We start from the raw sequence: 15,787 nt of genomic DNA, 5'->3' as shown, positions 1-15,787 counted from the left end.
TCAAAGGAAGCCTGAAGTGTCTGTCGCCCACAGCAACAAACAAAGCCCCAGTGAGCAGAAACTCTTTTTCAAGTACACAAGAACTGCACTGGGGACTTCAGCCTTGCTAAGCAGGAGAGAAAAGACAACTGAATGACAAATTGCAAACACCCCAATCACATGGAAAACTCCAGAGAGGAGCTCAAAGCTTCTTGGACAGATAAGCCCAGGGTGAGAATATTAGTTCTCTGGGTAAGTGGAAAGAGCTGAAGAGTCCTGTCCGACCTAGGGCCCTGCTGCAAGGGTGGGGACAGGCTGGGCATGGCTGGGACTACTCACCTCTCACACACTCAGCCTTCAGTTTAACAAGGCTACTTTAACACCATGTGAACACACAGGGCAATAAAGCCCAGCACTAAGCAAGAAAAAGTCATCTCTGTCACAGAGAGAATAATGATTTCACTGGCTACATGCACTCAAATAACCCACAACATAACACCCACAATCAAAGGCAGGATCTCGCACACTCAAAAGCAAATCTTCCTCTATGTCTGTGGTCTTGACATGGTAATGAAGATTTGGGTGATGATAGCAGGCTTTCAAAGCCACATTACCCCAGCTTCTCAAAGCTAGCTTCACATGAAAATATTGGGCTTTAAACTATTGCAATGATTTATGTTGCAAACAAGTGTGGAAGTTAAGTCTACACCAGAACTCAGGTTCCCGCGAGGACATGTTAAGATACAAGATTACATTTTGTGATCTATGGCCTGGGTAAGGCTGCTAAATCATCTACATGTAATGAATAAAGGCATTGTTACACATTTTTATCTTTCTCTTCCATATTTTATTGTATTTATCACAAAGTTTCGAAGCCCAGAAAGCGCTGTGACATTCCTCACCTCCTTGTGGTGTTTCTCTCAGACGCTCATTGTTCATGTTCTCAAGGCCTGACAAACATCTACTCTGTCTGCTTTTGTGAGATCAGAGGGTTCAACAGATGGAAAAATATATTAATATATTAGTTACGAACCATTTGGTGAACTGGTGACAGAGCCAGGATTCCAGCCCTCTGCAATTCAAGCCCTGAGCTTATTGCTCTGAGCCACAGCTGCCAAGAGATCACATTTGTGCCTATCTCAGTTGTTGGAGTGCTCAAAGCTCCACTTACTGCTCCCCACACATGCAACAAACCCGGCATCCAGGAAACACAGCCCAGATAACCACAGCCCCTGACACAGCCTTGGAACAGGGACTCCTGCTGGGCTGGAGCTCCCACAGAGGCCGCCAGGGAAGGGCTGGTTCCTGCCTTCACCACAGGCTCTCTCTGCACGTCCTCCAGTGCTTACTTCAAACAGATCTGTCCTTTCCCTCTCCTCATCCTTTGTGTGTCAGGAAAACAAGAGCTTGTCTGACCAGATTTAGGGAAGAACGTGCCAAGTGAGAACCATGCTGTGGTGTAACCGAGGGGGGGCAGTGGTAACTCCATTTATCACCACAGCATTTGCAAGGCAGAGCAGAACCCACTTGTGTTTTTTTAACTGAAAGCCACACAATAAAAACTACAGTTAGAGGAAGTGAATTCAAGCATTTTCTATCAAATTTGATAGACCTTACCTGCTATACCTTTCTTGATCATTTCTGTGCTTATGAAAGGATAAAATAACCCCAAGGTTCTGTTCCACACACCTGTAACTGCTGCTCTGTGTCACCAGTACCACTTACATCATAACCCTGCCGCACACCTTGGTCAATAGGAACAACAGCCTTAGTCCCCTACAGGCAGCTGAGGAGCAACTTTACACATGAAGTTCCAAGGCTCAGTTCCAGTTCTACACTAAACCATGTTATTATCTAAACTACTTGGTTCAACAACGTAAATACTTAAAGAGTAGCTATGACGTGACAAAACCATGTCATCTGTTACCACAGCAAAATACTACATTCTGATTCACCTCTCAGGGCTACCACAAAAGACCAGGATAATCCCAGCCTTGGGAATACTGTGGGAACATGAATTAAATCAATGCTTTTAAACCTATCAGATTAATCATACACTACACACAGTCTGTGGTATAGGGAAACCGAACACAACTGCTTTCTGGGTGGGGTTGGAGCAATGTTTCGAGCTTCAAGGTTTTAGTCAAGCACTTTTCCTTAAGAGAGGATGTTAAAAAGGCAAATCTAGGAAAGAGTGGGTTTAACCACATCTTTTGCTGGGTTTCTTTTCTCAGTAGACCACAGAATCCTAGATTCCCACTTTGAGGTGTTCACCCCTACAACCACCCTCTTCTCATTTGGTAGAGTACAACCATCACTCAGTTTCTACTGAGAAGCAGTTCCCCAAGCCATGCTTTCCAGATTATAAGAGATCCCTGTCAACTGGCCACCCCCTCTCCTGCTCTTTCATGCTCACTGGCTGGGAGCAAGCTGAAGCATCAGCTCCAAATATAACACACGTTTTTTGTGGGAAAAAACATGAAAACCATCAGGAGAAGAGATGAGCAGAAGAAGGACTCAGCTGAATTCATGGTGGGCTGCTCTGACCCACTATTCTAGCCCTTGCACGGTTGGACAACAGCACTATCCCTGTCTGATCCTCTGCTCAGTACACAGCAAAAGCAAAGCAGAAGATGCCCATGTGTTAAGAGTACAGCTGTGTCATTACAGACACAGATTATGGGCTTCCTGCTCCAAGTGGCTCAGCTCTTCCACCAGCTTGATGGCCCAAACAGGAGTTACAACACAAGGCAGCTTCCAAATGACTCTGCTTCTGTGCTTCTGCAAAGAAGGAGCCAGCCTGCGGTGAATCTCTGTACCACAACAGCAGATTTTTACCACCAGCAATTAGCAAGTGTGAACTTGAGGCTATTCCAGCTCCAGAGAAACAGTTCAGCACTCTCACCACTGGTTTACACCCACAGTGGGCAGTTAACATGAAGGAAGCCGCAACAGTGCAGTCCTGCAGTGTCAAGTTCTTCTTGAACAACATAATGGCCTTACTAGAAGAAATAAGCATTTCTGACCAGCAAGGATAATGTAAAGTAACTCTGAGATTCACCAAAACTGAAGAGGGAGCCCCAGTTCAGACAAACATCTAGAATGAAAAGCTACAGCACAGAACAAGCACACTGAACTCAATCAACTTCCTCTGATATTAAGCCAACTGCATGGAACAAAGATGACTGCAGTATCAATTCCATACGTGTAACCCAAAATCTAGGTTTCTGAGGGTTTTTGCAAGGGCCTCCTGAAGGAGGTCAGATCCCATATCCAAAGACTACCTGAAGTGGTTCTACTTCATGTAGAAGCTGCATGTCTAAACCAGAAGCTCTTGAACATCTTAGGCTCAACCACAGAACAAAGTAAGTTAACAACTATGACACTCCTCATCTGCTCTTCTTGCAGCTCTTTACAAAAATCTCCTTGTCTTTCCTGAGCAAGAAGAGGGTGTGGAAGAGGGGAAGAACCTTTCTGCTTTGCTCTTCCATTCTAGGAGCACATCAAGTGACTTGAACTCTTCAAACTCCTAGAATAAGATTAAAATCGGATGCAAACGTTTCCGTCCTGCAGTTTGTGTTTAGATTTTGGGATGATCCAAGAGTTATTTAAAAAGGTCACCGGATAATGAATTAAAAATTCCCAACATGATCATCGTCAATGCCACAAGCTCTAGCTGCTCATAACTAACTTGATAGCTTTATGTGGAGCAGAACTCCACATCCTCTGCCAGAGAGGACAGGCTTGTCTGTCTGTTGGATGGGTTAAACTAGACAGGTTATTTTGACTCCTGCACATCTACTGTGATGCAGGAGGTGCAGAAAAACCCTCACAGCCCATACCCACGATTTGCCTGGAGCTTCCAGGCAGTTCAAATCACCAGAGTGTCAATAATACAGAAGAGATATGGTACAAAAATGCACAGTGGGAAGATCTAAATCTGGACAAGTACCAAATGCAAATGCCTGACTAAGCCCATGGGCAGCCCTGGCTCTCATCCCCATGACACAGTGATGCCACCCCAAGCTCCAGACTGCACAGTAATGGGCTGTTTGCTTTGTCACATTGTGCCTGCCACACCACACGGCCCCGTGGGGCTGTGCTTTTGAGTCCATCTGGGGCTGGGAGAAGGCTTGAGTTTCTTTCAAACTCTCCATGTTTCCACGTTGGTGATGTACAGTGCAATACGGGGCACCCAAAAGAGAAAAGGGACCAAGTTACACATCCAGTGAATGCCATGCCAAAGCAGAAGCCCAAGAGATGACAGCTACAACCACATCCTGAGCTTTGGCACCAGCACGGGACACAAGAAGACTGCAAGAGTGCCATGCATTCACCAGAGAATTTCACAGGAAACCGTGTTAGAGCGAGCAGGAAGCATTAACCACCAAGGCAGTCCTGTCTGAGGAGTTAGAGTGCCCTAGTCCAAGGGATTAATCAGCATTCCCAGAGTCCAGAGGACTTGTTACCTCGTGACAGGCCTCCAGAGCACAGAAATACTTATCTCTAATGGGCTCACTGTAGCAGCATGTAAGTCCAATTATGAGCTCCCAGGTCTTCAGACTAAGGGTATGGGAACACAAGTAAGTTACTCTGAGGAACTCAGGGTGCTCTTGAGTTTCAATCACTGTAAGGTGTTTCTACAGAAACCACCTGGGCAGATCCTTGTGCCAGTGTTAAGTGCTGAGCACCTTACTCACAGCAGCACAGACTCTATACACTGGCAGTTCTGAAGGAGCAACTGACAGGAAGCACTACCATCAGTTTTTCCTCAACACAACATGGTTGCATGCTTCTATCCTGGCTAGGACTGCTGCAGAGCAGGAGCCACTGGCCAGGGGAATGGCTGGAGCCACCCACAGGAGGTGTGGGCAGTACTGGCTCAAATTAATTCCTGGGATTTGTGCCATGGGAAGACTTGAGGCTCAAGACAGGAGAACTCGGTGCAATGGGTCAACCAGCACTACAGCGCCACTAAATCCCCAACAGAAATATGTCAAACCATGAAAGCTTCTGGAAAAGAAGTTAGGAATGAGCCTCTCCCATCCAGGAAAGCTCTGCCACCACCTTCAGTCTTCTGTGGGCCCTTTCACTCACCTTCCAATGGCTTCTGACACCGTGGTGAAACATGCAGAGAGGCCACTGTAACTAGATTGTATTCTTAATTCTTTTAATATCAAAGCATCCAGCCAGCAGATCATCATTACAGTTTTAGAAGCTGCACCACTACCTGTTAGTGAGCAGGCAGTTAATCCAGCTCCCCCCCAAAAGGCCAAACATGGCGATTCTCACACATACATGACACACACATATCATGTCTAACCTGTGCCAATAAGTGAGGCAGCAGCTTCCACTTGCACACTGCTAAATATGAGACTCAACAGCGCACTTGTTTGGCTATATTAATAATGGAAAGGGGAAAAAAAAATCTAACGTAGGAACAAAAAGCAGAAATCATTTTGTTAAAGACTGGAGCTGGTATTGAACGTTTCAGGCACAAACTACTGACTTACCCTGCAGCGACTTCCCCAATCCCTGGCCCAGCTTCCAGCCATGTTTCTGGAGTAAGCGGTGTCCAATATTATCCTGACAGACAGAACAGAGAAAACAAACCAAAAATATTCCAATAATAAATTCTTCCCTTCCCACTGACATTTAAACATGTGATGAGCAAGAGATTTTTCTACAGATATATGCATGCAAAAAAAATGCTACTGAAAAGGCGCTAAATGCCCAAGAAAAGGGAATGACAAATGTCAAAAACTGCTGGCTAGAATTGTTCCGGGGGCTAGGATTGGGAGGGTCACTTTCTGATGGTGTGCTGGGCAACTTTTGTGCATCATGTTTAACATAAAGGGAAAAATCAACTGAAATAAAAAAGCAATGTGGGAGGAAATCAAGTGTATCAATAAAAATTGACAGGAAAAGGCAGAAAATCCAGCTATTTATACAATCAGCTCCATCACCTAGACAGCACCACTTAAAGATTTATGTTTTCTTTTGTAAAGAAAATCTACAATGTGTTTAGTCATTTTGTTTGTGTGTCAGGCTTTGAGAATACTGAGTAAGTTGTAAGTGCAAGACTGCCCCACCACTAGAAACCAAAACACAATCAGAGCAAAATCCAGGCTAGACTTGATTGGGGTTTTATATATGTATATATATATAAACTAGCATGCAGCCAATATTAAACTGAAAAAACAGTGAGGTTAGTAAAACAAAAAAAAGAAAATCCATCAAATAAAATGAGCTCAAGCACAGACTGGGTGATGCATTTCACATGTAAACTAACAAAAATACTAAGATGTTAGAATGAAACAGGCCTAGCAATAAGTTAACAGCAAGGAACCATTAGTGCATGTAGGGGAAACAATAAGCATAATGTCTCATCTTCTGGAAAAAAAAAAAAAAAAAAAGGAGAGGAAAAAAAAAGAAAAAGGCTATTTTGGACTGAATAGAAAGTCCTGACGCAGCAATTCAGTGTCAGCTTTGGAACAGGAGCTGAGCAGGGCTCCGAGGGGAACTGATGTGGGATTGGGCAACATTTCCTCCCTCAAAGAAGGGCCACAAGTGCTACCAGCATGCTTGTCACCATCCACAGCTGATGTCCCTCAGCCATCAGTTTAGCAGCAGTGACCAACTGCCATCTCCAAAAGAAGGACTCTGGGTTGGGACTGTGTCCAACTTCTCATGGTAAGAATCAGATATGGATTTGCTGGTACTTAAGCGTCCAAAGGAACCACAACTCAAAATATCCCTGAAATATCCTGAGTTCTAGCAGGCTGCGAGTCCATCGAATTGACTGGGACATGGGATCTTAAATCAAAATGAATTAATAGATTAGATGTTGCATGTTGCTTTAACTAAATAACCAAGTTGTCCACAGCAATGGAACAGCAGTGGAGTTTGCACTCCCTCCACATGGAAGAAATCTGGTCCATCACATTGACAGACACAATCTTCCCAAAGATATTGGCTGTATGGATATGTTTTGCCTCAGAAAGATTGGATCAAGTATAAGTTTCATTTTGTTTAATGCTATGCCAGAAAAGTAAGACACTGTGTCTCGCTGTTTGTCAAGCATACATCTCTCCCACACTACCAGTCCTCCCCCAGGACAGAGTTAGGGCTACATGGAAAGAAAAATTAAAAGAGAAGTAAGGAAATGTCTGGGTCTAAAAGCTTAAATCAGTATATTCAAAAAAGGGAAAATGAGCAAATATGGATTCTAACCACAAACATCATGGAGCATTTTGGAAGCAGAGGAAAACTTACCTGGGAGTACATGCGCTGCAGACTGTCCCCACCAGCCACAGAGGCTGCAGGGTCAGGCAAAGGGGCTGAGGCTGAAAGGGTTGTGGGCGACACTGATTGTGCTACCATTAGTCAGCTCGCCTGGCACAGGGTTATTGGCTCTGGTTTGGAAAGCTGGTGCTGACAAAAATGGCTGCGCTTTCCCCACGGAAAACCAAAAACTAGGCCAAGGAAGACTTGCAATCTTTTGCTAAGTGGAGATGAGACATTGTGCTGACTGTGTTGTGTTATGAATGCACTAAAATAAAGACAGATGAAGCAGTATGCTATTTCCAAAAGCAGTGCAAGTGGAGTGAAAGCATTTCCATACGAACCTGGCTTTAAAAACTGGGCTGTCAAAAGAACAGTTAAATGTAACACAAAGTAAGAAACTGTCCAATCACTAATGGTAGGTTTTTTTTCTTTTGCTTTGTTTTCAATTCACTGCTTGCAAGTAATGTATTTATTAAAGAAGAGTGAAAAGCATAAAAGAAACTCAACAAGTCAAGACCAGCTGGGAGATTCAAGAGCGGCATGTTGTGACTGACACAGTGACGGGGAAAACAAATGTTAAAGGGGAAAAAAAAAGGAAAATTTAGAAGGGTTATACACATTAGCACCACTTTTACAAACCCACTCAAGAGGATGGCCACAAGTTGCATGACAGGAATTGGAACTGCACTTGATGATCCTGGCTCAGTTCCCAGGAAGGGTTTTTTTTCCCCCGCCTCCCCAGTCAATTCCATTTGTTTGTCTAAGCAGTGACTTTTCCTAAATTCAGGAAACTTCCTAATTTGAAATAGGACTGGACTGAAATGGAGCATCTTCTGGTTCACTAAATAACAAGAACAGCCCCAGGAGTTTAATGTTAACATCTGAGTTAAGACCTAGTCATTGCCCTGCTCATTTCTAGTGGTGTTCAACCTTCTTCCTCCACTCCAAATGCCTAGCACAGACCTTGCAGCCAGGCAGAGCCTCAGAACTGCTCTGCAGTGTAAATGCTGCCCTAAAAAATAAGTGATGGAAGGCCAGGCTTGCTGGGCTCCCACATGAGAGCCACTCCACAAGCCATGGGGCAGCAAGTATTGCTTTAGTAAGTGAACTTTCTGTAAAAGTGTGGCCTCTTTCACATAGGAAATGTCTTTTTGTGCACCAGATTTCCCATCCATGTCAAGAATGGTCACTGTTTTGGACTAAACTATCCCCACTTCATACCAATTTGCTTATGGGCAGAGTTGTAGCTATCTACAAAGATGCCAACAGCCACACAAGGAAATCCTTTGCTTCCCAGACTGGTACCAGGCTCCTCACTTCCTTACACTGTTGTTTTGGAGCTCCTGGGGCTACAGCCATCATCAGACTTACTGAGGCAGCCAAAACAAGTCCCCCAGTAGGTGGAGTGAGCAGGTGAGCTCCCATTTACCATCCAAAGTACTCATCCTGGCCTTGAACACTGCCAGGGGTGGGGCAGCCACAGCTTCTCTGGGCACCCTGTGCCACCACCTCAGCACCCTCACAGGGAAGAGCTTCTGCCTAAGACCTCATCTCAGTCTCCCCTTTGGCAGGTTAAAGCCATTCCCCTTGGGCTGTCCCTATAGGCCCCTGTCCAAAGCCCCTCTCCAGGTTTCCTGGAGCCCCTTTAGGCACTGGAACTGCTCTAAGCTCTCCCCTTCAGAAGCCTTCTCTTCTCCAGGCTGAACTGGCCCAGTGCTCTGAAAAAAAAAAAAAAAAAAATCTGCCTACAATGGAAAGACGTGCGCAAGAACTGGAAGGTTCTGATGATGTTGTAGAGTGGGATAGAACCCACAGTCAATGGACTGAGCTGTGTTACAGCTAAACCAAAACACCAGTTTTGCCTGATCCAGGTTTTCCGTGGGATTCCCTTGTCACTCACATGTTGTGTTCACACTGTTCATCTCAACACTGCAGGGCCATGCATCTCTTGAGTGGATTGTAAGCTGTGCTGACTGTGTATTGAGGAATCTATAAGCAAGGATCAGATGCTACTGGGTGAACCCATGCAAACAAGAGGTTGAAAAGATTCCCAAAACAAAACCTATAGCTCACTACAGATGACACAATGAAGACTAGAGAGAAAAGCCAAATAGTAATGCTACACCATTCAGCTTCAAGAAGCACAGTATTTATAGCGCTGTCCACATATGGCTACTGCTAAATGTCAAATCAGCAGCCTCATCAAATGACACTTTGGAACTAGTGGAGTCCACAGATCTGTACAGATATACAGTGCAACAAACCCAGCTTCAACTCGTACAGTCATCTACAACAGCCTGTGAGCATCAAAGTACTACGTCCTGAAACCTGGGGCAGCTCAAGCTCCTCCCTGTGTAACTGAGCAGGATGGGGGGGGGGGAAGTTGTTTGTTAGCTATGACAAGAACAAACTAACAAGCTCCAGAGTAAGTGGGTGATTCGCAATCTGGCCTCCAACCTGCACTGGTGACAGCTTGGGCGGCCCCCTGCCACTGCACACTGCCTGCATGGGGATGGGCTGCTCTAAGGGAGAGCTGTACTGCTGGGACAGAAAACCAGGCACTCACAGCAACAAGGTTCAATAACAAGTATAAATCAGGAATTAACATGAAGAAAATCTGGTTTCCCTTAAAGCTGCAATAGTTTGTGACTTCCCACTCAGGCTCAGTGCACTTCAAATACTTTAAAACAGATGCATGCAGCTTCTTGAATTTGAAAAGGGTTCAGTGCTCTGATGTGCCAAGGCCACTAGTGGCTCCGCTGATGTGAAAAGCCAGTGGGAGCGCAGCATCTTCAAACCAGAACAAAAAATGGTTATTGGGAGTGGGGGGAATATCAGTATTTGCAGCTGTGAAGAGCCCATTGAGAGGAAATATGTTCTTCAATTTAGTATTGGCAAATAGCTGGCTTCTGGTCTGGGCTATGCACACCCACTACCTCCTGTCAGCTCTGTTTTCCGTGTACTTTGGTTCTATCGCATGTTTCAGTCCAGCCATCTTTGGCCTAAACAAGCTGTCCAAAGCAGGATTTCCACGGGAACACCACCACTAGAACACTAACCGAGGACATGTTTCAACATTGTAATGATCTGTAGACTCCCAAACCTATTTTTCCAGCCACCTTTGAGTTGCATGCTGTAGCAGTACAGTCAGCACCTCTCAATAGATAATGCTGCAGAGATGGACCTCACTTCAGTGGTGATTGTCAAGTGTAGGCTCCAAGTGACACCCTCTGCCCCCAGGATTTCCAGATGCAAGCTACCTTTAGTCTTGAAAGCATTTCCATGTGACTAAGATGTGAGAAGCTGCAAGAAGCACATTTAGAATATGCTTAATCCACTCTCAGCCTGCAGGATAACCAAACTTTAAACTTTTAACTGGGAAGCACTTTCATCTGCCATTGTTATAAACACCCTCCCTCGCACAAAGACATTTGTCATCCAAACTATTTCCATAATGTGAAGCACAGGCTCTTACTCATTCCTCCGAGTAGATTCCTTTTTAAAGGTCAGCTGAATTGCTAACAGAGAACTGGGTAAGGATTATAAAACAATTTGGCAATATTGCAAATATTTAGATGTGTGGTATTTGCAAATTACAGACTTGCCCTTACTCCTTCCCTCTCTTTGCAGCTCAAGCATGTCACCCACTTGGGGGGGAGCAAACAGCAAAAAATACAAGGCAGAAAAAGCAGCACAAACACTGTTTTCCTGGTGCAAAAACTTGCAGAAGGGGTGCACCCCTGAGCTCTGACATGAAACCCCTTATGCTAACGTGTGCCATTTGTCCATTCTAAAAGCATGTCGGTCATGAACAGTGTGGAAGCAAAATTGTTTTCACAGCATTAGGAAACATGACAAAGTAACTTGTGCTTCCAGCTCCAGAATCAAAAATCTATTTAGTGAAGACCATATGAAGATTAAACTTCGAAGTGACCAGGTTGTGTCTGCCTGCAGTTTGACACTGGGCTGTTCATGAGACCAAAAACCTCCTTGTGCAGCAGTCACAGCTTTTCGGTTGCGGGAATAGCACACAAAGCCAGCACAAGTGTGCTCCAACATGGAGCACAGCTGCTGTGACAAGGCAGAACATACATTTACTCAGTTCTGCAGCTCTTTCCGAGAGCTTCATGTCCTGAAAAACTTCAGACAAAAGAAGAGTAGAAAAAAAATGGATTTACAGTAAGACCAATTTAAGGTTTTAACTCTTTCTCCTGGCAAGCTTGTCCTCCCCACCCAAACTGCTCTCACATGGAACCCTTAGGCTGAACTATACATATTAAACCTACCAAAAACTTGTAAAGATTAATAATGTCCTGAGAGTTGAATGGTGAGATATATATTAATAAAATATTAAAGCCTTCACTGAATTTAATTCTTGAGCTGCAGTTCAACATTAATCAAGCTGCAACCAGTGCCACACCTGCAGATTCTGTGTGGGTAATGTTTTACATACAGTCGTGGGCATCTCGCTCTTCAAATCACCAGAGAGATGGAACCTGGGACGTCTTCTACGCCTCTGGGAAAACACTGTTAGAAATCATTCAGTCTGGACATTTCTGAATGACTTTGAAATGCTCATTCCAGGGAGTGGGCTCCAAACTAGCGTTTCCCATTATCTTTACACAAGGAAACAAGCTTGGCATTTTAATGAAAATCCCCATATCACAAGGTTAAGATTGAAGTATTCAGGAGAACACTGAATACAAATTCCCATCTCTGCAGCATTATCTCATGCGTCATCAATTACTGCCATGCCTAGATCTAGCATCATGCCAGCACATTTAGACAGTAGGTACTATATGCAGTGTTCACTGGACCAGAAGAACAGAAATAAGAAGGGGGGGAAAGGAAACCCTAGAGAAGAAATTAAAAAGGCAGACCGTGCAATACAAACCAGATCATGGCTGCTTAGCTAATATGGGCCAACTGCTGCGGAAGAAAAACGTCGAACACCCCAAGTTGTGTAAGTTTTTTTTTTGGTAAACATCTAACACGCACACAAACACACACAACACCAACCTACACACAAATGAAAAGCATCTATCCACCTTTAGCTAAAGCTAAGTTTCTTCTAAGTGCGGGCTAACGTGAAGAAACTTAAACAGAGAACTTCAATTATTAACAGGGAAAAGAAACACTTCATACTTTCTTAACATAAATCAAGTCTTAAGCAGGACACCACTAAGTGACCCTCGAGTATTCACTGTGAGTTTTCTTGCTCTCATATTGAAACTGCAAAAGAAACTTGGCTTGAGCTAAGTGCCAAACTTAGGTCCAGTTTAGGCTGAACAAGCTACTGTGCCTAAGACTGCAGAGGGTGCTTTGCAAAGAGAGAAATTAAAAAGCTTAAAAAGGTAAGACTAAAGAGAACTTTGGTTTTCCCAATCTTATGGCTGTGCTCTCCACACCTCCAAGTGGTACTTTACAGAAACTCTGGAGCAGTTTCAGACTCGTGGGGAAGGACCACTACAGCTCCACTGCTGCGCACCCATGCTTCCATCCTGCAGGTGACATTCTAACACTTGAACACACCAGTTTCCCAAAAATAGAAACTAAAAGGGGATCAAACTACATTTTGCTACACTGCTCTATCAGGTTCACTTACAAACTGAAATGATTCTTCAAAGCAAAGTATAAAAACTTAAAAAGAAATCTCTATGAATGTATGCGTTATTTTAAATAACTTCCAATACTGTGTTGAACTAAAATTTAGTCACCTATAGTTTTATGAGAACTACTTAAAGATTAAATCCCAGGCCCACTGCAGCTCTGCATGCAATTTACCACACACAGTTAACCCTGTACTGCCAGACAGATGCCCACACCTATCCCATTTGACTGCATTCACATCAAGTACCATCCGATCACTGCCTAACTGCTGGTGGTTGCTGATGTTGTAAGTCTGTGTCTTACCGATTCGATCGGCTTGTCCAGGGATGCCTGCTCTATCTCCAGGTGCCCTTCTTCATACTGGTCAAAGTGGTTGCCCTGAAACAGAACAGGAGGGTTAGATCTACAGTAGAGAACACACTTCCAACAGTCTCGTCTCAAGATTCATGTTTGCATATGGTCAGATTTATATAACACTATATACATATCATTTTGCTAATGAATGAACATGTTAAATACAGCCCAATCCAGCATATAGGCTATAAGAAAAAGAAACATTCTAAAAACTAAGCCAATTTGATGATAATCATAACATGGAATTCGGCAAAATATCAAGCACTTAGAATGACAATCCTTTTGGCTTTTTTAGTCTATGAAGTCTATGCAAACACTGACCATAAACACCAGCGCCAACCTTAAAAGCACACAGGACAAGAAGCAGAAGGAATTGACCCCACCACCACTACAAAGAAGTTTCTTGTTGTCTTTTCTCCTCTAAAGAGGACCAAGGCTATTCTTGCAGCCTCAAATGCAAACTGTTTGAGGCATACCTGTAATTTCACACACCTTAAACCAACAAAACCCCAGAGTGGTACCAAACAAAACCTCTGCCAGTGCCCACAGCACTTGTTTATGGTCTGGAACAGCCCTTTCCTTGATTCTAGGCAGCAAACCATGAGTGGAAGTGATGCTCCAGCACACACAAAGCTGTTAGTTTATACCCCAGGCAGGTGACCCCAAGACCACCCAAGCATGAACACTGACACAGGGAATACCAGCATGCACACTCAGAACTGCTCATTCCCCATGTTCCAGCTTCAAGCATTTGTGAGCACCTAAAACTGCTACACCACAAATAACAGGACTGAGGAACACATTTGAGGAAAGAGAGATGGATCAAGAGGCACACAGGGTGTGCTGATACAAGTGCAAGTGTACTAATAGTATGCAGACGCTCACACAGTGAGTGCTACAAACAATGACAAATGCAGGCCAGGTTGGATGGGGCTTGGAGCAGCCTGCTCCAGTGAAAGGTGTCCCTGCCCATGCAGGGGGTTGGGACTGGATGAAACTCAAGGTCCCTTCCAACCCAAACCATTCCAAGATTCTATGAAATCCAAGCACCTTGCTTCCTTACACTCTTGGAGCAGCTCCATCAAACATCTTTAGTTCTATAGACTGGCCATGTCTAATAATTACAGCGGATGGGAAGATCCATAAGGACTAGACTGATGAGTTTTGAACAGGGAAACCTCTGCCCACCCCAACAGTGTAACACTGCCAGCAGCGGCGGGAGCAGAGCCTGGAGTTGAGCGATCCTTTGCTATGGCAAAATCTCACCTTTCCATGCTCTTGCTCGGACATTAAACACAGAGGGCTCATGAGCCAGGAAGGCAAATGCCAGCCTCTGCCCTCCAGAAGAACCACTGGGGCTGGAACACCATCAGTGGGAATGGTCATTTCAGGAAAAGATAACATCCCTGTTGTAGCTGTGTTGTGGTGGTGAACCGTTTCTGGCCATTTTGTAGGTCTGTGATGCAGCTCTAACATCCACCACAGACCTGGAAAGCTGTGAACTCAAGAGCAAGCAGGGGAGCTGCTGCAGCTCCACAAGCCCTTTCAAGGGGTGACCTCGTGGGCTCTCCTGTGTCCCGTGGGCGCTGCTCGGTGTCACAGCCCTACAGAACCCTGGGAAGTGCCACGGCCTTGGCTGCTGACCCCATTCCTCTCCTTCTGGCTGTTCCATATGCACCAAGCACCTGGCAGATTTCCTTTGCATCCCGCCTCTGCAAGCACTTAGAGCAGGAACATACAGCACCACTGCCAAGAGAAACATGTTGTCACCCTCCTCACTTCTACCAACACCAACTCCTTCTACAAGAATTTTAATGAAAGCCAGCATGTGAAAGAGCAAATTCCAGCTGTAAGGCACTGCCTGTTGGAACTCTACAGGCCAGACATCAGCCTCCAAAAATCCTCTGGAACAAGTGTTTGTATCCAGTGATGCGAATCTGCAAGAGCCCATCCTGACAAAAACCTGTTGCCAAGAGAACGTGCTTCACTGCTGGTGCACCAGGACCAGCCTGTCCATCACCCACAGCAGTAAATCCACCCAGGCCGCACTCTTCTCCCAGAGGCTTCTTTCCCACGGCCTCTTCAGAGCAAGCCTGGGGCTTAATCCACAGGTAGCAATCCACTCCCATTCGCTGTTTTTGGACAGCCTTCAAGGAGCAAGCTGAAGGCAAACTTGCCATGCACATGCAGTTGAGCTGCTCAAAAAAGGCATCGATTCTTGGAGCCAGGCAGAGTGCTGATGGACAGGCTGGATGTGTGTGTGCTGGAAGTCAGGGAGCACAGGAGGGAGAAGACAAGGGAAAACCTGCCCCAAAGGCAGGAGGACATGGCCCAGCCTCCCAAAATGCAGTGCTCAAGAGAACAAAAGCAGTCAAGAGCACACATGCTGCTGAATGCAGGCAAAACCATCTCAATAAAACTTCATATATATTAAAAAATAATAAATAAACCCACATGAAACCTTCCAGTGCCTAAAGGGACCAATAAGAAAGCTGGAGAGGGACTCTTTGTCAGGGCCTGTAGGGACAGGCCAAGGGGAATGGCTTTAACCTGCCAG

The 15,787-nt window shown here is 44.9% G+C and overlaps 1 protein-coding gene across 7 annotated transcripts in view; it reads right to left on the bottom strand.

The window, feature by feature from the left end:
- Window positions 1–15,787, bottom strand: part of GPATCH8 (G-patch domain containing 8) — a 50,124-nt gene that overhangs the window by 22,158 nt on the left and 12,179 nt on the right. For 2 of the 7 annotated variants that reach the window (XM_062628252.1, XM_062628249.1), the window contains exons 2-5: window positions 13,180–13,254; window positions 12,161–12,195; window positions 7,608–7,625; window positions 5,493–5,565 (exon numbers count right to left, since the gene is read on the bottom strand). Coding sequence is in view for 1 of the 7 variants with exons in the window: in XM_062628246.1 (XP_062484230.1) it covers window positions 5,493–5,565; window positions 13,180–13,254 (148 nt within the window). In the remaining 6 variants the exon portion in view is untranslated. The remainder of the gene's footprint in view (window positions 1–5,492; window positions 5,566–7,607; window positions 7,626–12,160; window positions 12,196–13,179; window positions 13,255–15,787) is intronic. The other 5 variants (XM_062628251.1, XM_062628247.1, XM_062628253.1 and 2 more) reach the window with 3 other exon arrangements.

The sequence above is a fragment of the Pezoporus occidentalis genome, unplaced genomic scaffold (genome assembly GCF_034315485.1).
Source record: "Pezoporus occidentalis ecotype Australia unplaced genomic scaffold, CSIRO_AGI_Poc_V1 ctg312, whole genome shotgun sequence".
NCBI lineage: Eukaryota > Metazoa > Chordata > Aves > Psittaciformes > Psittacidae > Pezoporus > Pezoporus occidentalis.
This window is presented reverse-complemented; position numbering and strand designations above follow the sequence as displayed.